The 22,983-nt window shown below is 38.1% G+C and overlaps 1 protein-coding gene across 1 annotated transcript in view; it reads left to right on the top strand.

Annotated features, from left to right (window-relative positions):
- Positions 1-22,983, top strand: part of CUBN (cubilin) — a 224,919-nt gene that overhangs the window by 115,688 nt on the left and 86,248 nt on the right. The window contains exons 32-39 of the mRNA XM_036226882.1: positions 4,597-4,756; positions 6,487-6,600; positions 8,327-8,437; positions 9,739-9,867; positions 10,859-10,991; positions 19,468-19,673; positions 20,609-20,793; positions 22,530-22,722. Coding sequence (XP_036082775.1) covers positions 4,597-4,756; positions 6,487-6,600; positions 8,327-8,437; positions 9,739-9,867; positions 10,859-10,991; positions 19,468-19,673; positions 20,609-20,793; positions 22,530-22,722 — 1,231 coding nt within the window. The remainder of the gene's footprint in view (positions 1-4,596; positions 4,757-6,486; positions 6,601-8,326; positions 8,438-9,738; positions 9,868-10,858; positions 10,992-19,467; positions 19,674-20,608; positions 20,794-22,529; positions 22,723-22,983) is intronic.

The raw sequence follows: 22,983 nt of genomic DNA on the forward strand, positions 1-22,983 counted from the left end.
AGGCCTCGCTTAGTTCCTTGCCACGCAGGCCTCTCCACGGAGTGTCTCGTAACACGGAGTGAGCAACACAGAGCGCAAGGGGGAGTGCCAGCAGGACGGAGGAGGCCATCTGCCACGACCTGACCGCGGAAGGGACATCTTACCACTTCGGCTGTAATCCGTTCATCGGAAGCAAGTCGTTAGGTCCATTCCACACTGCAGAGGAGGAGATTCCACAAGGACAAAAATCGCTGGAGCCAGGGCAGAAGCCGCCGCCCCCACAGTCCCAGCTGGGTAATTTTCAGGGATCATGTGTTCTACTCAGGTTCCTGCCTCTTCTTATATTACTGTAAAACATCATCCTTTGGACATCTTTTTGTTTTTGCCTCTGTAGCTCTCTAGTTCCGCCCCCCCAAAAAACTTTATTCATTTCTTAAACATTGATTTACTATCCCTCTGTCTCACTTTAATACGAGAGGCTAATACCTAGTAAGTGCTTACTATGTGCCAGGAAATATCCCAAGTACTTTACTTCTTTTAACATGTTTAATTCTGATGAACGCTATGAGCTATGTACTCATGCCAATCCCATTTTACAAATTAGTAAGCCAAAAGGATAGGGAAGAGAGAAACTTGTCCACGATAACATAAAATAACATCTCTCCTTTCAGTCATTCTCTGAGAACCTGTGAAGGTGTTTTGCTAAATAAAGACTGTTTTTCTCTCCAAAGGGAATTCCGGCACCAGGCCTCTTTAAATATCATCAGAAAGAGATGCTAGTCTCTCTCCCAAATGATTTTCCTCCTTACGTCATGTGGAGATGACACGTGTGGACTTTGAAAAAGGGTTGACGTTTACCCACATCTCTTTAAGATATTAACACATCATGTATTAAAATTCATAAAGGTTTGGCTCAGTCCTCACTTCTGGCTAGAGCTTAGGATATGGAGAGCCCCTGAGAGCACAGTAACATGTCATGTGTTCTGAACACTCCGGGCTTTGGGGATGGCTCTGATGTCCTCTACCCACCTCCTGCCTTCCATGGCCTCTCACAGCTGTCAAAAGGCTAGTACAGCCAGAGAGAAGGCACCTGGGAGTCGTGTGTGTGGCCTGGCCTGTGTCCTGTGATTGGACCCTCCTGCATTGCCCTTTGGGCCCAGATGTAGAAAGCTTGCCCAGAAAGCAGCCCTAGTTGACCTTTTCCTGCTATGAATAACCTCTTTTACCCACTGTTGTGACTGCTTGCACTTACGTGTGGCAATCCATGAGAGAGAGGACAGTTTTTTCGTAACTCTTGATTCTCCCCAATCCTAGTCCTCTGTTCTGAGAGGCCATATACTCTTATATGTTCTTCATTTATTTTGTATATCAAACATTTATCATCTGTTATGTGGCAAGTTCTGTTCTTTTTTTTAAAAAAAAAAAAAACTATTTTTATATGATAAAATTAACGTTTGGTATTTTGTGTATGCTAGCATCTGGAAATTTTACAAAACTCTGGATACTTTCTAAGGAGACTAACTTTTTGTAGAAATTAGATGGCCACTTAACTGATCTGCCTGTCTTGGCAATCCCTGTAGCTCTAACTCCCCAGGATGGTAGCCACTTTTTCTTTTGTGGATTCAACTTCAAAATTTTATTTTAGCATCAGATCAGAAAATTAATTCCCAGGCCTAGAAAACTCTCAGCAATGGATTTAAATAAAAATTATATATCTATACGTTATATAAAGATGTTATATGTATAGCCAATACTAATATAATTCGCTAGCTCTGCCTTGGGTGCTTAATAGAAGTAAAGGAAAATGCATATTGATGATTTTCATGACTTTAGAATTTTAAATAAATGGGAGCAAGGTTTATTAAGTTTAACTTACAATATTTTTCATATACTTTTAAAATTAAAACTTAAAATTGAGAGTGTTAAGAATACTCTCAAATAAAAGAATTGCTGTTCTGAACTACTAAAAAAAAAGTCAGCTGTCTCTTTGATAACCTGAGGTGTTATACTTTCATACAATGACAATTAGGTATATAACTTAATAACTCTCACAAGCGTTTTAAAGAAAAATACATGTATAATGTAGAATTTGGAGAGAGAATAATTACGTTCTTGACTCTGCTACTCACTAGCTAGCTGTATGATCTTGGATTATTAGCTTCCATTGGAAGAGATAATACTTTAAATACTAGCACACTTGTCTTGCTTTCTTCATTAAAAAAAAAAAATCACATGGTGTGGAGGAGGACAAGGAGAACAAGGTTAAGATGTTTGCGGTAGAGCTTGTACAATTGTTATTTAAATTTAAGGTGCCATTGGGATGCCCTTGTGATTCAGGAACATTTGGAAACCTTCAACCATGGGTCCATTCCTTGTAGAGCAATGTTCCAGCCATATGAATTTCAGACGAGGTCCTGTAATTCCTCTTTGGGGGCTTGAGAGCTGGGAAACGTGTAGACCCCCTGGCAAATGTGTTCCTCTCCAAGAATGCCCAGGGTAGTGGCTCATTCATGTGACTTTATGAAGTTTCTAACCTTAACTTTCTACCTTAATTTTTTTTCCCTTCCAAGCATTGCAACCATTACAAGAGAAAAGGAGGACTTAGAAAAGCAAGGGACAATGTTATCTATTTATTCACTAGACCACTGAATTGGGGAGAAATAAAGGAGACTTAGAAGAGCCTTGCCTTTGTACGTTCATGGACTTGTAAAAATCCTTTGAAACAGGGCGCCGTTGTTGTTGTTGTTGTTGTTGTTGTTGTTGTTGTTGCTGCTGCTGGCAGGAGTGTGTAACTTCATAGAACCCCAGTATTCCACTAGAGTTTAAGATGCTCCTGTAAACAAACAAATCATCTTAAGAGAAGCCAATAGTCTTGTGCAAGTAGTCTTGACCAAGAATCGATTGATATAATGCCCAGACCTTGTAACCCCAGATGTTCTAGAAGGTATTCTCTAAAACAAGATAGTATTAACATAACATTACTGATATCCTCAGTTGTTATGGGTTTAACCTTAGGAAAGTTGAAAACCAAATATAGAGATGTTAAAGTCGTGAATAAAACCAACTATGCTACTATTTGAGACACAGGTTAATGTGTAGATGTAGATTGGGAACTATATTCTGAATTGGTTAAGAAAATGTAATTTAGTTTTTAATCCATATTTAAAGATTAAATAAAAATCGGTTTTAATGTTTTTATTTATTGGATATGTAGGCTTAAGATTTGAACATTAAGTGAGAAAAAAGAAAAAGAAACAAAATAATTGCTGCTTCAGAACTACATTTATTTAAAATTAATTATCGTAAAATGTTTAGCTCCATCATAAGAGTTAAAAATTCTATAATTCTATTGATGTTTGATTTATGTACTTGTGTAAATTTAACTGAGAATAGCCTCCTGATTATACTTATGTGCTAAAATGAACACTGATTATAGTCATCACCAGATATTTAAAGTCATTGGTATGTATCTTCTTTGTATGAAATCCCTAAACCTTTCATTTTTTCCCAAGATTTTCTTATTATATATAAATGACAATTTATTTTGAATGAAACAGCCATATTTTAATTTCACATTTTAATCCCACTCTTATGGTTGGCCAATGGAGTCATCTACTCTGCTGAACTGATATTTTGCATTGGACAAAATGAGAGTTTCGATTCTGTACTCTAGGTCTAGCTGTCTGGTTCAACACCATCTGCTTGCTCTCAGGAATTGTATAACTCGGCCACATTCCTTAGGCTCTTTATGCATCGGTTATCCTCTTGTTAAAAATGGAGGAATTCTTGTAAGGAGAAAATGAGATAGTGAACGTGAAGGCCCGAGTCAAGTTCCTGGCACTTTGTAAGCACTTAACGAATGGTTGCTTTTATTGTTATCGCCCGAAGAAAAAGAACTCATTTGCCTCTGGTTGACACACAAGAGCATTAAAAAACTCACAGGAGACACACAGCATTCCAAGGAAATGAACGAGCTTCAATTTCACAAACCAATACAACAATTTCGGGTGCAAGTAACGTAAGCTCTGTTCTCTTGTCAAGTATGGGACATAGTGCTGGACAGGCAAAAAGTCTAGTATATTTTCTTAATTTATGGGTAATTTTCTACACTGGACTCACATCATTGTATCATTTGAATGAATCATACTATTTCTCTTTCTTCTTGACCATGACCCTGTGAAGAGCAAACAGTGCTGGCAAATGTTGGGTTTCCGAAACTGGGTTTCACTATTTTTCATCGATTTGCTCCTGTATTCATCCTTGCATCAAACATTTTCAGCAACTATTGTGGGTATGGCCCATGACGTGACTGCACTGGAGTCATGGCAGGGGAGGAGGAGGGGCTGTGACAGCCAGGGTATAAGGACTTCCGGAGAGCTCACAGTGGTTCTGGCCGAGACACTCCTATTGAAATCTCTGGAGTGTCCCTAGAAACGGCCAGAGACTCAGATGCTCCCATGGAACTGTGTGACATGACAACAGAACTAAGCACTAGATCCAGCATATGAATTGTTTTCCACGACTTCACCGATGTTCAGATGGTCCATGGAACATGGGCCTTATAGACGTAAGTATGAAGTCCTGAACCATTATCTTCCCTGTTGTCTTTGTTTGTAGGTGTTTGATGGCTTAAGCTCTTCAGCTACCCTGCTGGCCAGTGTGTGTGGAAGGCAGCAGCTGACTAACCCCACCACCTCCTCAGGAAACAGCCTCTTTGTGCGATTCCGGTCTGGCCCTTCCGGGCAGAGCAGGGGCTTCCGTGCTCACTTCAGGCAAGGCAGGTACCATGTGGTCTCTCCGAGGCCCAGGTCGTCTACCTGCTCATAGTTGCCCCTCTTGGAGCTGTAATAAAATGAGACCAGCCACTAGATATTAATCCCAGCTTTGTACTTAACATGTAACAATTTAGGTAGAACCAAGGAACTATGATTTGCAATTACTCCAACTGTTGAACCTTTCAACTTACCGTTGTCTAACTCAGATGGTGCTGACTTCCTTCGGATCTCTGTAGCTCTCAAACACGCTTTCAGAATAATACTTAAAGTAGCTTTAATACTAGAGATATGATAAAGAGGTGTTTATCCAGCCTCATTATCCATAGATAAATTACCTAGCATTTATCCAAGGTTTTATGCTAGAAGGAGATACACCACTAGAAATAAGAAGGCTTGCTTGTGATGTAGGGTCAGATTCTAACCCTCGAGCTAGTGATTGCCCTCATTTATGGATCCTGCCATTGTCTACCTGAAGAATTAATGTTGTTTTCCATTATTTTCTTAAACCACCACTTTTCAGTTCTTGTTACTAGACCTTTTCCCCCATTGCCTTTTATCTGATTAACTTTTACCCTACTATCAGAGATGGAGCCCTGAACTGGAGTGATTGTTGGTTGGCTTCAATATGCCTCTGATTTTTAGTCAGATGACCCTTGTCATTTCAAATTAGTTTAGTCTGTTTAATTATTTGGTCTGTTTTAGGACCCTTGCTTGTATTCTACAGTAAAGAGCCCTGGCTAAAGATAGCTTCTGGATCAAGGTCTCTCAAAGATGCACTGTACACTTCGGAGCAAGACAGGCTGCATAAGTCACTCTGCGATTTCAAAGAAAGAATAGTTTCTGAACACATTTTTTTTTCCATTTAATTTATCACTTATGCTTTGCTTCAGAGTAAAAAAAAATAAGTCCCCATAGATCTTCTCTTGAACTCACGCTTTCTTCGTCTTCCTTCAAGGTCAACTCACAAAAGCCCTGCTCTGATCATGGCACAGAGAGCACCAGCACCTGTCCTGGCACCGCACTGCCTCGGGAATGGATCCCGAGCTCCTCTAGATGTCACGCAAGGGCCCAGGAACCTGCACTGATCTTTCCTCCAGCATCACCTCTGATAACTAACCCCGAAGTGTTCTGTGCTTCAGCCAAGTCTGTGTAGATGCAGTTCTTCGCCTCCTCTGTGTTTCTGCTTAGGCTTCCTTCCCCCCTGCACTACTCTTCTGCACGCTCAAGTCCTTCCGCAGCCACTGACTCCTCTGTGAGGCGCTTCTCACCCTCTCACTGGCAACAAACTCTTCCTCTCCTGCACTCTCGTAGAGCTTTGCACGTCTCCGATCATCCATAGCTTTGCTTGTGAAATCTCGTTCAATTGCATATTGATTTTCCTAGAAAAAGAAGTCTATAAAGAGGTTATTTTTAGACCTATAATTAATGAGTAGGCAGAGTGAGTGAATCAATGCCATGGTTTTGTTTGAGTGATGCAAGCAATTCATAGCCATTTAATCTGTTGTTCTGTGTCACTCCCCACTTCCTATAATTAAAAAATATTGTTATAAATGTACAGTGTGTTCCATTTTCTTATGGTTTGTGTGCAGCTTCCTTAGCAGGGTACTTCCTTGGTATGAATTTCAAAAACAAGGGAAAAAATCAGCTATGTTTTCATTCATCAAATAATTGTCTTGCACAATCAGTGGAAATCAAAAATATATGACATGTGCATGTGCTTGTGTGTCCTCAGCCTGCGGAGGCTACATCCTCACCAACTCGTTTGATACAATATCCTCTCCATTGTTTCCTGCCAAGTATCCAAACAATCAGAACTGCAGCTGGATTATTCAAGCTCAACGTCCTTGTAAGTAACGAAAAATGAAAAAGAATCCAGGGTGGATGGTGTCTGTGGGAAAGCCCGCCTGTGACTAATGGCCTTATCTCCTCGCTCCTAACAATCGACGGCCTTCCTCTTTCTTTCTCAAAAGCCCTAACTCCTGATGTACACGAGAACAAGCATTTCCTAATCTGATAGGAAAGTAATTTTTACTTTTTATTCTTAAATAAAAATTTGTTTTCAGTGTCAAGGCGTAGCATAGGAAAAAACAACAACAACCCTATAACCTTGCTATATTGACAGGCATGTGAGGTTGGGGGTACTTAAAAATAGTTTTGACATGTGCGCCTTGAGTGTAGTAGATGTGCAAGACAGTTGCTAAACGAATAAAGAATAAAGACCATAGATTGGAAAATTAATAAGTCATAGTTGGGGACTATAGTACTGTGAGCGTATTGCTCTTTAATCAAAGTGGAAGCTAATTATAAAACCTGATCTCTTCTGCAATGCATGTATTGAAAAAAATAATTTCGACACAGGCCTAGAAGAAACATTTAGTGCTTATGTTATTTTTTTTTTTGGAATCCTAGAGTCTTATTTTCTGACCCAGTAACAGTCTGATGGTAAAGATTACTGTCCACATTTTACAGACAAAGAAAATAAGGAGACCTTTAAAGGCTCAAGCAAAGTGACCTCAAAGAGGATGATCCTGGGGCCATCGTGAATCTTGTTTCAGATGAGTCCTACCCTTCCCTGAAGTTTTCAGGAAAAATTTATGATTTCAGACATAATGTGGGAAAGGCATTAAGTTCTTGACTCCACTCTATAACTAATGACCTGTGTGATAATAGTCAAGTCACTTAAGCTAATGAAACCCCATTAACTAATCTGAAAAATGAAGAGTTTGGCTTAACTATTCTCTAACACTCTTCCTAGCAATGTTAAGAGTTAACAAATGGGTGCCTTTACTGACAGGCCTACAGTTTGGAGGTTGGCGATATAATCCTTAGCCCATGGCAGCTGGGGAGCACGGAACCCTAAAGAAAGCTGCCAGCCCGCCGGAAACCGAGCCTTAGATAAAGAGGCCTCCTGCTTTGAGCTGAGCAGTTCTGCACCTAAGGATAATTTATAATGAGTTGTAACGCTTTTAGATGAAAGATCTCACTGGTTCAAAGACAGCACCAGGAAGAATAACAAACGGAAAACGTACCCAAGCACTTGCTGTTCTGCGAGTAATTCAAAGCTTTCTTTATAAATGACCTTGAACCTTCAGGGCCCTCGCTCTGGCCTTAGAGTAAGACCGACAGGGCTAGGATGTGTGTGCCAGGGAGAAAGAGAGTATCTTATTTACAAGCACGCATGAAGAATCAGGATTTAAGGAAACTATTCTGTTGGGAGAAACACTTAGAAGAACCCAGCAATGGCCGATAAAAAATTTGTGAGAACTCTGTATTCCAACAAGCCATTCCCTGTACGCCACATAGCAAACCTCTGCAGGAGTCCTCTTCTTTACTGGCATGCAGATTCTACTGGCATTTTCAAAGCCTTCAATCCCGTTACTCTTCAAAGGAAACCTTTTAGCAGAGCGGTCGTCTCTTTCCCTCCTCAGCCACTCAACCCCTGTGCAAATCTACCAAATCCATTTCTCCCATGCTAGAGAACCCACGGATGAAGTCAGCAGAGGTAAAATGTCTCTCCCGGCGTGTTTTACTTGCCAGTATTTTGTCAAATAGCTTTCTCTCTTTTCTTACAGTCAATCACATAACCCTCTCCTTTACCCGCTTTGGGCTTGAAAGGAGCACAGCGTGCACGCAAGACTTCCTAGAAATTTTGGATGGCCGCTACGACGACGCGCCCCTCCGAGGTACCGCGCCATTCACTCGGTCCCGTCTGTGGCCTTGGCTGTGTCTCATTTATAGTCATACAAGGCTAGAATGCTTCCGATAATCACGGAGCGCAGCGTAAGCCAAATAAAGATTAGGGGGTAAGAAGGCAGGATGTCATGCGAGATTCAAGACCCTCAGTTTGTTCATGTGCAAGGGCGTGAGTAGTTTGTTTTTAATTTAAAAGTTGCAACTGCTTTAGATAGCAGTGAAATAAAATCTACCCCAGCATTCGATAGCATTCTGTAAGAAATTTCTTGTTACTGTTTGACCACAGTTCTTCTATTCAAATTGAGCATTTTTTTTCTGGTTTTGTCCTCAGTGAAAGCAAAAAATATATATGTATGTGTGTGTGTGTGTGTGTGTGTGTGTGTGTGTGTGTGTGTAAATACTCTGGATTTTTGGTTTGTAAGATATCCTAGAAAGTCTAAACATTGCTGCTATCTAGTTTCTGAATAGTCCTCAAGCAAAATAATCTCAGGTTATTTAAACTTTCTCTGTGAGAGGCTCATATTTGGGCATCTCTTCCTGCTCTGGAAGACGAACTTCCTCAGAGGAGGGGCTTCGTCTTGCTCGCCGCTTTATTCTCGGGTCAGCGCCTGCGACAGTAGTGGGCGCTCAGTGAACACTCTGCCCTGCCCGCACTTCTGGCTGTATTGCTTGTGACTTTCACCTGTAAGCGCTTGACCAAGGATGAGGGCGTGTTATTTAGCAGCCATGTAAATCGAGCTCACCTTAAACTGAATCCTAGTGTAAGAACTTATGGTAACTCAGTTAATCCTCATACCCTTATGATATGTTCCTTTATTAACAATATTCTCTTTTCTCAAGTGGGGAAACTGAGGCACGGAGCACTTAGGTAACTGACCCAGGTCACGTAGCTAATAAAAGGAAGAGCTAGGAGTTGAATCCAGGTATCTGGTTTTAGCATTCACACCTTTCTCTGCTGTAAAATTTTGCTTTTAAGTATTAGTACCTTTGTATGTTCAGGTTCCTACTGTGCTGGAGATTTTAGCATTAGTCATATTTGGACCCAGGTCATCTACATTTTTCTCATCTCCTCCCAATGTTCTTCATCCCGTTTACAAATCATCTCTCCTGTGCTCGTATTTGTAGTTTATTTTAAATTCTCAGGCATGGTTTCAAACACTGACCCTGATTTAAATGTTTCTCCTAATAGCGACTTCTGTTTGCTCGGATCGCTTGTGGCGCGTGTTGACCAGAGGTAGTGGCTGATGCCATGTCATCGCTCATCCTCTTTGTCATTATTTTCACTCTTCAGGCCGCTACTGTGGCACCACCATGCCCCACCCCATCACTTCCTTTAGCAATGCTCTGGCGCTGAGGTTCGTCTCTGATTCTGGAGTGAATTCCGATGGTTTCCACGCTACGTATGCCGCATCGTCATCAGGTAAGCCGCGTCAGCAAATGGCACTGCTGGGGTAAGGGGGACGCAGTCGGAATCCTTGGTTTGTTGTTTGGGAATCTTTTAGAGCCGGCAGTTAGTTTCCTGAGGTCACCTCTGTGACTAACCTCACGTTCTTCCAAATTAGGTTCACGTACATGTAAATTGCAGCACTAGTGAACTCTGAGTCACGTTGTCTCTGTCCATCCATCCGCCTATGGACGCTTAGCGTGTGTCCCTACCTTGGCTGTTGTTGACTAATGCTGCTAACAGTGAACTCTGGAAGTGGAAAGAATTGGTTGGAAGGGTCTTGGAGGACTTGCTTGCAGTGTGCTGGTGTTCTCCTCCATGACAGGCTCATTAAAGCAGCCCCTGATTGACAAAGTTCAGTGACAGCTGTTGTGGATAGACGACCTCTGCTCTTGTCTCCCTGGCCTCGAAATTGGGCTCAGGCAGGGTCTGGAGGGATGGCGGCACATGGGTAGAAGCAGAAAGAGGAGCCGCCTGGCCCTGGGCCTCTTAGCCAGAGGAGTGCTGTTTGTCAGCTGCCCGCTTCCTTGTTATCAGCACTGAAAAGCCTGAGAACGCCTAGAAGAACCTAGAAGATGTGCGTGTGGGTTCGTGCTCTCCTGAGAGGGAGAGGCTTGAATGCTGCCTTCCCTTCTAGGCCAGGATTGCAAATCATCCTGGTCAGAAACACAGAGAGGATTAAACAAGTCTTTTATACGTGAAGTTAGAGTTCACAGGGAGGAAAGGCTCTTGGAAAAGAATCGACGGAGATTCTGTCTAATGCACATACTCAGTGGCTTTTATTTTTCAGTTTTCAAAATCCTTTTCTTATTTTATATGACATAGATTTTTTTTTTTTAATGTGAAATGGAAATAGGGTGTTTCGTTGATGCTGTTGCAGCCCCTGTACTGCCCTTTCTCCTTTACCTTACGGCGTCTTGTATTTAATCTCTGCTCTGGCACTCGCTTTGTTTCTCCTTTCTTCCAGCTTGTGGTGGAAGCTTCCACATGGCCGAAGGCATCTTCAACAGCCCCGGCTACCCGGAAATTTATCCCCCTAATGTGGAATGTGTCTGGAACATCGTCAGTTCCCCTGGCAACCGGCTCCAGCTGTCTTTTATGTAAACCCTTTTTTATGGTGTATTGTTTCAGTGAATCTGCAGGAAGGAAGCACTGTTACTAATAGGAAGGACAACATATGTGTCCAAGCAACTGTTAGAGAATACGGTGGGAACGTGAGGAAGTCTGTTCCCAAATTTCCTCTATCTTAGTCATAGTTTGGGCTATGAATAGCATTAAAATTCTCTTGAGAATGGTTCTAGAATCCTGCCTGGTATTACCAGAAGTGCTTGCCTGAGCATTAACTCATGGACTGCTCATTTTTAGAGAACAATAATTTTGTCTTTTTTTTTAAAAAAAATAGAAACATTTAGATCCTTCCAGAGAACAGTAACTTTCTTCCAGCAGAGATCCCATCTCACTTAAGTGTTCTTGCCCACATACCATATCTTCCTGGGCACCCTTTCCTTCCATTCCTACCAGAAAGATGATTTGGTAAGATTTTTTTGTTTTTTTTGTTTTTGGAACACAGTGGTTGATTTGTAAAATCACTTTCACATTCCTTAATGAACTATAAGATTTTTTTGAATATGAATTTTGAGTGCGATATTAACTATAGGGCTCCACACATTCTGAGTCGTCTTAGATTAAGTTAAACAACAATATGTATTTTCCAGAAATAGATGGTAAAAGCACAAGGTGAGTGAAACGGGACTTTTGAATCAATAGAGAGGTACCTGTGGCACACCACGTGCTGGTACTGGGCGCTTCGTAAAAGTTGAACGATAAGACTTTTATAATAGAAGCAATTTACTACACTCTATTACATATGTTGGGGCTTTGGTTGGGATTACCTGTTCTGCTTCTGAAGGGACTAGAATAAGTTACTTATTGTTGAGAGAAGAGGGTTGTTTTGAGGACACTCGGCCTGTATATCCAAAAAGCCTCCTCCTTCTCCTTGACGTGTCACTCAGTGCATCAAGACTGGGTTAAAAAATGAGAGAACAGTCCTTTTTGTGCACTGCATTCAAGCATCTCAAGTTGCTTTCTTTCAGTGCATCAATCAGAAAGGGCCTCTCCAGGGTACAAGCGGCATTGTGTTCAAAGGAAAGCACCGTCTGAGTGCCTGAAAGGCAGTGCAAGTTTAAGCTGCTGCATCCGAAAGAGGTTTTTGTTTGCTTTTGTCTCTACTAAAAGCACAAAGTTCCGTATGGGAAGAAATACACACACACACACACACACACACACACACACACGCACACACACAATTTTTACCTGATATACACGTACGTATTCCTTTATATGACATATATTTATCAAGCCCCTACTATGTGCCAGGCACATAGTCAGTTCATGTTACTGCCATGCTAGACGCTTTATAATGATCAATATAATGATGACTACAGCACGGGCATTATCCTTTTAGTAAAGTCCAAAGTCCTTCACATGGCTTACTAAGCCTCTTGATTACGAAATCAAAGGGCTTTTTTTTTTTTGGTCTTTTTCCTTTTGTTCTCTACCACATTCGTATTGCTGATCAATCCGACATTCAGCGGTTACCAGGAACTGGGCCAGGCACTGGGAACATTTAAGACAGAAATGATCCCATTTCTTAATTAGTTGCTAATAAATTAATGTCAAGAAGCTATTTATTTAAAACCTAAAGAGATTAATTTCATCTATAGTGGATAATCATATACATATAGGGCCACCGTTGCGATTAAAGACGTCAAATTTAAAATGTGTAGCACAAGACTGATGCATCCCAGTTGTTCAGAGAGTGTTATATTCTCTCATCTTACCATTTCTAAAGTATCCTGTGTGGCAGTTCGGTTGGACAGCATTGTCTCTCCTTCTGGAAGATGGGAGATAAACATGAAAGCAAGTTTCATCCATTTTACTGTTTTAGGGACACTAAAATCCTCATTTTTGTAAAGACAAATGTTAGTGACTCAACTTTTTCCTTTCTCAGCCATACGAAGTTAATTTTTTGATTATTTTGTTATTTGCTTGAGTTTTATTTTCAAAACAAATTTTGCCGAATGCAAGATGTTCTTCTTTATGTGGACGATGAGAAGGGCTCTATGGCAAAGCCTGCGAGTTATTTCTGCCCCAGTCTAAACTGCATCCAGATGGGTACTTGGAAACACTCCTCTAGGGTATGTGAGAAGCAGATTGGAAGCATATGGAACACGTCAAGTTCTAAAACGCGGGTTTTAAGTCGTGGACACAGTGGTGAAATTGAGTAGGGAGAGAAATGGGAGAGATTGTGGTTGAATCTGCAACGAAAAGGAGGGGGGGGGGAAGCAAACACTAAAAAGGAGTTTTTTGTTAAGGAATTAGCAAATACTATATTTTATGCTTGCAGAGCGCTTTTACGAAGCGCTTGATCTTCGTTCAAGAATCAAAATGAGATAATGAGAAACAGAGATTGTACTATTCTTGTTCCATGTCGTATTTTTACTAACAGATCTTAGCCAAAGTGTTTGGAAAGAGGGGAGATTTGCTTCCAAAATGTATCAACCTAAGACAAAGACTTCCAGGAACAGTAAGCTTTTAAAAAAGTTTAATTTGATTCTTATAGTATCATCCTAACATCATTAATAAAACATCTTTTCTGCCATTTAGCACTACTAGATCATACCAATCTGGTCCTAAAACAGAAAAGACCTGCGCTTAGTAATCTTCTGGACTATTGGACCAAACTTTAGTGTGCAGACTGATAACCTGAGATCTTGCCAAAATCCACAGTCGGGGTCAGCCGGTCGGTGGGGCCTGACTCTCCATTTCACACAGGCTCTCGGTGATGCTGTGCTTTGAGTAGAAAGGTTTTAGAAGTGACTTTATGTAAATCAGCCACTGATGAAAATGATCCCCCTTTCTCTTTTTCTTCTGAGAAGCAGAGGAAGACAATTTTAGCATATTTCACAGTGCTGATACTATTATGGGCAATAAAACTGAGCCTGAATTTAGTGCCAACTTTGGCAACCATCCTAAAGATGGATTCAGAACAATTCTTGGCCCAAAATGATTATAGGTATAAATTTTGTGTAACAAAAAATCAAATTGTCAAAGGAGACAGAGGGCCTAAAGATAAATGGATAGTTCGTTATCTCCTGATTTATTCTGCTACTCACTTATCAGTCAGAGCTTGCTGCTAAAACTATGTCCAGAAAGTAGATCCAAACTGTAGTAACCCACCTTGTTAGGATTGTGAGAGCCACTTATTGTTTGTCTGGCTAGAGACCCGCTGATGCTAGTATCTAGCTTGAGAAGCCGGCGGTAGGGCAGAGCTGACCAGTTTGCTCCAGTGCTATGGTGGGCAGTGAATGCTCAGAGGTGTGCGTGCCTGATACACTGATTCCGCAGTGGGGCCTGAGGTGGCCAGAGCCTCCAGGCTGGTTGTCCCTACCCAAAGCGTCTTAATCCGTTGCCTGAGATAGAGCCCCAGGAGAGCTGAACATCGTGGGAAATATCGCCACCCATGATGCTGAGCTTTGACTGAAAGGTACACACAGGAGAGAAGCACATTTTCCATTCTCGAGACATTTTTTTCCCCATCCCAACAGTTTATTTTTTTATAGTCTCACTAGGCTGTTCTTTCTTCTCTTTATCTGGTCTTCTCAGCAAAAACTCCCTCTAATTACCTCTGAAAAAAGAATGGTTTGCACTCACTTCCTTTAGCTTTTTAAAATTATTACATTACTTTTTTTCTTTAAAAATTAATTTTAATTAAATAAAATATCATAGGGCAGCAAAAGTCTCCCATATACTTCGCTTTACTTACTTGTCACAGAAGTTACCCATATTTTGAATTTTTATGTCCCTTCCATACATGTTTTTATATTTTTACTATATATATATACACACACATATATATACATCTATATGTGTAGTATGTATATCCATTCACATTAGCTGGTATTGCTTTCTGCTTTACACTTTGCATAAATGGAATCATATTTATTTTACTGGAATTACATTGAATTTATAGATTCATTTTGGGAGAATTTTTTATTGACTCTTATATTCTTAAACTTGGAATATATCTCCATTTATTTGTCTTCTTTTACATCCTTCACTAAAATTTTGTATTTTTTTCCATAAAAGTCTTATGGATATTTGACCTAAACTTTTTCTTATTTTGAACTTCCTTTACTGATTTTGCTCTCAAGGTTATACTAGCATCATTAAATAAGTTGGAGGCTATTCTTTTCTATTCTTTGTTACAGTTTGTATGAGAGTAGGGTTGAGAAGGTATTGATTTATTGAAGGTTTGGTAGAGTTTCTCTATAAAATAATCTGGACTCAAGTATTTGTTTTGTCTCTAGGCAATTTTTAATACTGACTTTTATTGATTAAATGGTCTTCTTAGGTGTCTTTTGTTTTTGTTTTTGTTTTCATTGTTGTTTGACTGATTATATTGTATTTTTGTAAAAAATTATTTAAGATTTCAGATTTATTGACATAATGTTAATAACCTTCATTATAATTTTAAGAATTTCTAGTGTCTTTAATGTGTCCTTTTGTTATTAGTAACGTTTCTCATTTAAACTTTCTTTTATTTTCCATCAGTCTTACTAGAGGTTTATACTGTATTAGTCTTGTCAAAATATAGCTTTTGATTTTTTTATCTTTACAGTATTTTCTGCATTTCTATTTCATTCATTGTCTTGTTTCTTCTATTTGTCATTTTTTTTTTCTGTTTTGTTTTTACCACTTCTGAGATGAGACCCCTTAGTTCATTTTTCTTATTTGTTCTTTTCTACTATAGGCACTAAGGCTATAAATTTCCTCTAAATATAGCTTTGACTACATTCCATAAGTTTTAATATATAATGTTTTCACTGTCATTCAGCCCTAAATATATTTTTATTTCCATCATTATTTCTTGTTTAACACATGGTTTATATAGAAAGATGTTTTATGTTTCCAAATTATGGAAACTTTTGGTTATCTCTTTGTTAGTGCTATGTTCTAATTTGATTCTCTACTGGTCAGAGAACATGATTTTTAATAGTTTTAATATATTCTGACACTTGTGATTTGTGGTTAACTTTTTCAATACATTTTTATGCATGTTAATGGGCACAAAAAAAGAATAATTGAAGCGAATTTATAAATCCTAATTGTTGAATGTTATAGAAATCTTGTTATTGTTTTGTTGCTGTTGTAATCCACTATCTTATGGAAATCACTCTCTTTAATATATGTGAAGAAGAGTTCTATAGTTGATTCTATGAAACTGTGTCCTTAAAGGTTACCGATTTATTTTTAGGAACCAAATCTTACAGCCTGTTCATACTCTTGGATCTTTGCCTTGTTTGACCTTCTCATTCTTCATCTCATTTTCCCTTGACTTCTGTGACATGGCATTGAATTCGCTTTTATCCTACTTTTCAGACCACTCCTGTGTCTACTGTTTCCTCTTCCTCTCACTATACTCAAAATATGGGTGTTCCCTAAGCTTCTGCTCTCATTCCTTACCTCTCTTTCTCTCTACTTATTAATCCCCAATTTTTCATTTCTAAATGCCCAATCTAGTCATGCTTTCCGCTATTATTGTATGCATACAGTTTATTTCCAAGTACAACCCCAGAGTCTCTTCTGAGTCCAAACCTGCATATGATCTCCAGTAGATAGCTCCACATGAGTGATACACCATTCTATTAGATTTAATATAGCAAAAAACAAAAAAAAAAATTTTCTGCTGCCCACAGTCATTACTATTACAAATTACTGCAAGATAATATTCTCAAGAGGAGTTCTGATCATCAAATTTTACCACTCAAAATTCCTCAATTTTTTAATATAATGAAATATACATAACATAAAAATCAGCATCTTACCCATTTTTATGTGTACAATTCAGTGGCATTACATGCGTTCACAATTTTCTGTAGCCGTCAGTACTATCCATTCCTAGTCCTTTTCCATCATACTGATCAGAACTCTGCACCCATGAAATAGCAACTCCCTGCCCCTCCGCTCCTAGCCTCTGGCGGCCTCTATTCTACTTTCTGTCCTTAGGAATTTCCCTGTCCCATTTCTCATGTAAGCAGAAGCACATGATATGTGCTCTTTTGTGCTTGGCTTATTTCACTTAGCATAATTTCATCTGTGTAGTAACAAACATCAGAATTTCATTCTTTTTTAAGGCCGAATAATATTCTAGAGAATGTGCGTATGTATAAAAATGTGGTATTATATATACAGTTGTATACGTATTTATGTATGTTTTATTTATCAAACAAGTTATACATAAATAACTACATATATAATTTTGTTTACGTTGTATATAGTTATACATAGTTTTATTTGTTTATATATAGTTATATACCTTTATATATTTTTAAAATATATCCTTTGGGTATATTTAGTTTTATACCCTTTGTGTATATACTTAGAAGTGGACTATGTTCAACTTTTTGAGGAACTGCCAAATTATTTTCCACAATGGCTGTTCCATTTTGTATTTTCACCAGCGATGCTCAAGAGTCCCAATTTCTTCACGTTATTGTCAATACTTGTTATTGTTCGAATTTTAATAATAGCCATCCTAATGGGAGTGTTATCTTGTGATTTTGATTTGCATTTCTTTCATAACTAATGATGATGAGTATCTTGTCATGTTCTTACTGGCCACTCCTATATCTTCTTTGGGGAAATGTCTATTCGGTTCCTTTGTAATTTTTAAATTATTTGTCTTCTTATTTTTGAGTAGCAAGAGTTCTGTTATATTCAGGATACTAGCATAGCATACGTTTTAATTTCTATTGAGCAAATATCTAGCAGTGGAATTTCTGGAGCATTAATTGGCTGTTTTTATAAGAAACTGCCAAATAATTGTTCCAAGTGGTTGTATTAATATACATTCCTACCAGAAATATATGAAACTTGTAGTTGCTCTGAATACTTAGCAATGTTTGATCTTGTCAGTCTCTCTCTCTTTTTTTTTTTTAGCTATTCTGATGAAATAGCAGCTTATTGTGATAGTATTAATTATTGTGATATTAGAGTTAATATTACAATATTAATTTACATTACTCTGATGACTAACAATGTAATGTGCTTTTCACACTCTAATCTTTTTTTTGAAGTGTACTTTCAAGCTGTTCGTTTTTTCGTTGTTTATTTGTAGAAGTCCCCCTTTATAGTCAAGATTTGAGTCCTTATATGTTTTGTCATGATTTCTCCTTCCCCTACCCCAAAGTCTGTGACTTGTCTATTCATTTTTTATTCATATAGTTATGAGAAGAAATTTTTATTTTTCATTTTTAATGAAGTCAGATTTATTAATTTCTTAATTATATTTAGTGCTTTTTGCATTCTAAGAACTATTTTCCTATCCCAAGCTTTTAAAGAAATTCTTCTGTATTTTCTTCTAGGAAAATATATGGTTCTAGGTTTTATGTTTTTATCTATGAGAAATATTAGTGTCTGTGCATGGAGAGAGCCAGGGGTCGAGGTCCTTTTTCTTCTCTTCATGAGGATATCCAGTTGCTGCAGTTCTACTTATTAAAATAATTTTCTTTTCCCCATTAAATTGTCTTGACACTGTGGATTGGGTGGCATTGGCTCTATATTTGTTGATTTTTCTCTGGACTTTCTCTTCTGTCATTCATCTGTCTACCCTTACACTAGTACCACACTGTCTTGACTATATCCAAGTTTTTTAAGCATTAAAGCCAAGTTCTGAAAGCATTCATTTAGCACCTATGTGTTACAGACTCTTTCTATGCAATACTAATGACCATTATATGAGGTAGATATTATTTCCTACCCTCCATTCCCTAATTTCATCATAATTGCAGAATATAATACGAATTGAATAGGACATGCTTGAACACTAGTCCGTGTTATTAGAGGAGCCATATTTTTTCTACTTCTCCAGAAATTAAGTGCATGTACTTTTGACTGGCATTTCGGCTCTGCCAAAATTAGCCCGTCGTACCGCTCCAGCTGTGTCTCCTAACCTCTTCTTTAAAAGTATTCAAAGTTCTAGCCGAACTAGACTTCTTGCAGATTTCAAAATATACCCCACCTGTTTCTTCATGCATGCTGTTGCTGGCACACATTCTCTGCCCACCATTTCTGTACCTAAGTTCAGCTAATGCTTCCATCTCAAAAAGACCCGTCCACCATACTCTTACTGAGCCCCACTATCAAATATGCTACCTCTGCCTCAAAATTCCTACACCAAAATTCTTGATGGCTCTAATGGCACTTAGGATAGTCTGCCTCGTAATATATATATTTTTTATATTCTTGACCAATTTTTTTTCCCTAGAAATAAAACTTGAAAGGAATGTATTAATTATCTTTATATCTCTTGACTATGTATTTTAACAAATCTGAGTGATGGAAATTAGTTTAGTCAGCTAAAAATATTTCGATTAAATTTAAAGAAAGTTAAAAAAAAAAATAAAAAAAGAACAGATTACCCCTGCATGTGATTCAGGATAATCTCAAACTTTATTCTGCCCATTTAATTCCCCTAAAATTTTCTTTTTATATATTTATTTTGTTTCAAACCAGAACTTTCCAGTTGGAGGATTCTCAGGACTGTAGCAGAGACTTTGTGGAGATCCGGGAAGGAAACACAACGGGTCACCTAGTGGGACGATACTGTGGAAACGTCCTTCCCCTCAATTATTCATCCATCGCTGGGCATACCCTGTGGATCAGATTCGTCTCCGATGGCTCAGGCAGCGGCGTTGGCTTCCAGGCCACATTTATTAGCAGTAAGTTGGTTCTGTTTTAGCGATGGTTTGCGGAATGAGCCTGACAAACTAGAAAGAATAACACTGTTTTCAGGAATGCCCTAAGAACAACCCTGAACTCTACACTGTTCTGTATTTATGGTCTTTGTGGAGTCATTTTATTATATGTTTGAAAAACTAAATTGTATACGAATGGCCCCTCAAGAGCCAGTGAGAAGGCTCAAGGGTTCTACTATTTGTCTTAAGCTCTAGTTCTAGCTAATTGTTAAATTAAACTTTGTGTGAGTGTGATGTTGTCTTAAAGTGTCTTTGAAGGTATTATAGTTCAGGTTTGGTATATTTCTGTGGAATGTGTTTAATTTGCTCCCATAAACTCTATATTCTTTGAATTAAAAACATTTCGGTGTTACTTTGGGATTGACTTAAGTGCTCAGATATTTTAACAACAGGGTGTTCCAATAGTATAAAATGTTAAATATTTTTATTTTCTAACTCAACTTTTCCATAGTTAGCTATTGTGTATGTGGCTCCCAAATGTCAGTTTCTCTTATCTGATACAATTTTCAAAAACATGTTTTGTTCTTTTGTAAGACAAAGTAAAATAGGTAAGCCAAAATTAGAAAATGGAGCTGGTAACTCTTCCTCTCCCCCAGCCCATGTCCCCAAGTCCCGTAGGGTCTGGGAAACAACCTTTTTTCAAATGGGAAGTTATTGTCTCTTTTCACTCCATGCAGCCTTCTAAGGAGATGGAATTTCATTCACAAAATCACCCTTCTCCATGAATTAATAGATAGCACAGAAACCGAAAGGGAAGCAGTATTTCTTTCCGTGCTCAGAAGAGAAATCATAGTCAATTAAAAGTCCATCCTTTTCATCGCTCCTTGCCTTTGTGTCTTTCATTTGATTAAAGAGCTGTGCTCAGTTGGTCTGATTTACTACTCTGTTTTTCCTCCTAGTATTTGGCAATGACAATATTGTGGGAACTCATGGGAAAATTGCCTCTCCCTTATGGCCTGGAAATTACCCCCACAACTCAGATTACCAATGGATAGTAAACGTGAATGACTCTCAAGTTATCCATGGTAGAATCTTGGAGATTGACATCGAATCAGTGCAAAACTGCTATTATGACAAATTAAGGGTGAGTTTCCAAGTGCAATCGCTGTTTTTAACTTTTGGTGAATTGCTATTGACAAAAATAAATTCAAGTTAATGTCTATGTAGGTATTTGCAAATCACACGGGATGGTCTGCCTTAAATCATGATTATCCCCTATAGATTACCTGCACAAAGATAATTCTGATATTATTTTTATTTGTATCTAAAGTTTTGGATATTTTTAACACTATCGTAATTTGCCTCTTGGGCTTTGTCTAAGCATGTATATATATATATATATATATATCTTAATGATTTATTCTATTTTATATCCCACTATTCTCTTTATTCTCATGTTAGAGTATTAAAATTTGAAGATTTTTTAAAAAATAAATAAAAATATAAAATAGTGGTGATCATCGCTATTTAGACATTGATTACCGTATTAATTTCAGAAACACTATTGGAATTTTCCTCCAGCTTTATTGAGGTTTATTTGACAAATAAATGTTGTATATACTGAAGATGTACAACTTGATGTTTTGGTATACATATACAGTATGAAATAAGCACAGTAATCAAGCTAATTAACATATCCATCACCTCACATGGTTATCATTTTATGTGTGTGCATGCGCGTGTGTGTATGTGTTTGGCATGGTGAGAATACTTAAGATCTACCCTCTTAGCAAATTTCAAGTATATAATATAATACAGTGTTGTTCACGAAAGTCACACTGCCATAGATTAGATCTCTAGAATTATTCATCTTGCATAAATGGAAGTTTGTACCCTTTGTCCGACATCCACCTGTTCTCCTCTCCCCATATCCTCTGGCAACCACCATTCTACTCTCAGTTTCTATAAGACTGACTGTTTTACTATCAGGTTATTGTTATTATTTTATTATTACCTTGATTATCTGGCATACCACAGGATTCTTGAAGGCAGTGATTCCATCTTATTCATGATAGGTTCACGATGCCTTGCATAGAACTTGGTACCTGACAGATGCCCAGTACAAGTGAAAATAGCTACTACGTCATTTGAAAAACTGAGCTTATATAGTAGCATCAGTAGAGAAATTTATAATCACAATTATAATGACTTTGTTCCCAATTATTTTAGGAGAAGACGATGGGGAAAATAAGAGATGTGGTTGGATAGCATCCATCCACATGTGCAGAAAAACAATGCGCCCCATGCTACGTGTTGGGGAACTATCATAAAATATATCTCTAACTAGGTAATTTAATATTTTAAACCAAACGAGAAAGATTTATTGAGTGCTCTCAAGGGGCGCTGAGCTGTTGCAAACTATCCTTCTGTACTTCCGAGGCGTGCGAACTCCTTTAGGACACCTGTCTGCTTCCTCTCATCAAACCTTTCCTCTTGTTTTTTCCCTTTCTTTCTGATTCCTCCTTTTGAGGCCCCAAAGCACATTCGATGACTGCTGTTTTTGTGTAACTATCCTGGTTCCTACTTTTCCATGCCCAAATTTTATTATAAATCATATAATGAGCTATATTTCATAGAGTGCGTATTAATATAATTCTGCAGCAAAGATAGAAATAATTTTAAAACACGTTAAATTGTTGCAATCCTATTATATATTTAATGACAATTTTTATTATCACCGATATATGTTTACTCATTTACTATCTATTCATTATGATAAAATTATGGTAACATAAGACTTTTTATTTTTTTTTTTTAATGAAGGAAAATAGAGGTAATTGCCTAAATCCAATGCTCTTTTATCTTTTTTTTTACATGCAGGTTTATGATGGGCTTGGCATTAATTCCCGCCTGATTGGGACTTACTGTGGTACCCAGACTGAATCTTTTAGCTCCACTAGAAATTCTTTGACGTTTCAGTTTTCTTCTGACTCTTCGGTCTCAGGGAAAGGATTCCTTCTGGAGTGGTTTGCAATGGATGCCTCTGTTGGACCTTCACCCACCATTGCTACAGGTATGTTTGGTAATAGAGGAGATTTTTTTGTGGGGCTGATATGTGTAGATCAATATTTCAAATGGTCCTACCATAATAGGAGCCAAATATACAAATGAGTAAGAATAACTTCCTCTGTATGTTCAGGTGTTCTTTTACTTTCATAAATGCAGGTTCAAAAAATTGTATATTTCTAAACAATTCTAGTTTCTCATTATATTTTTCATATTAATTAGGGGTTTGATGTCTATAAGATATTCTACTTATAATTTCTAGAGATCA

The sequence above is a fragment of the Rousettus aegyptiacus genome, unplaced genomic scaffold (assembly GCF_014176215.1).
Source record: "Rousettus aegyptiacus isolate mRouAeg1 unplaced genomic scaffold, mRouAeg1.p scaffold_m13_p_10, whole genome shotgun sequence".
Taxonomy (NCBI): Eukaryota; Metazoa; Chordata; class Mammalia; order Chiroptera; family Pteropodidae; genus Rousettus; species Rousettus aegyptiacus.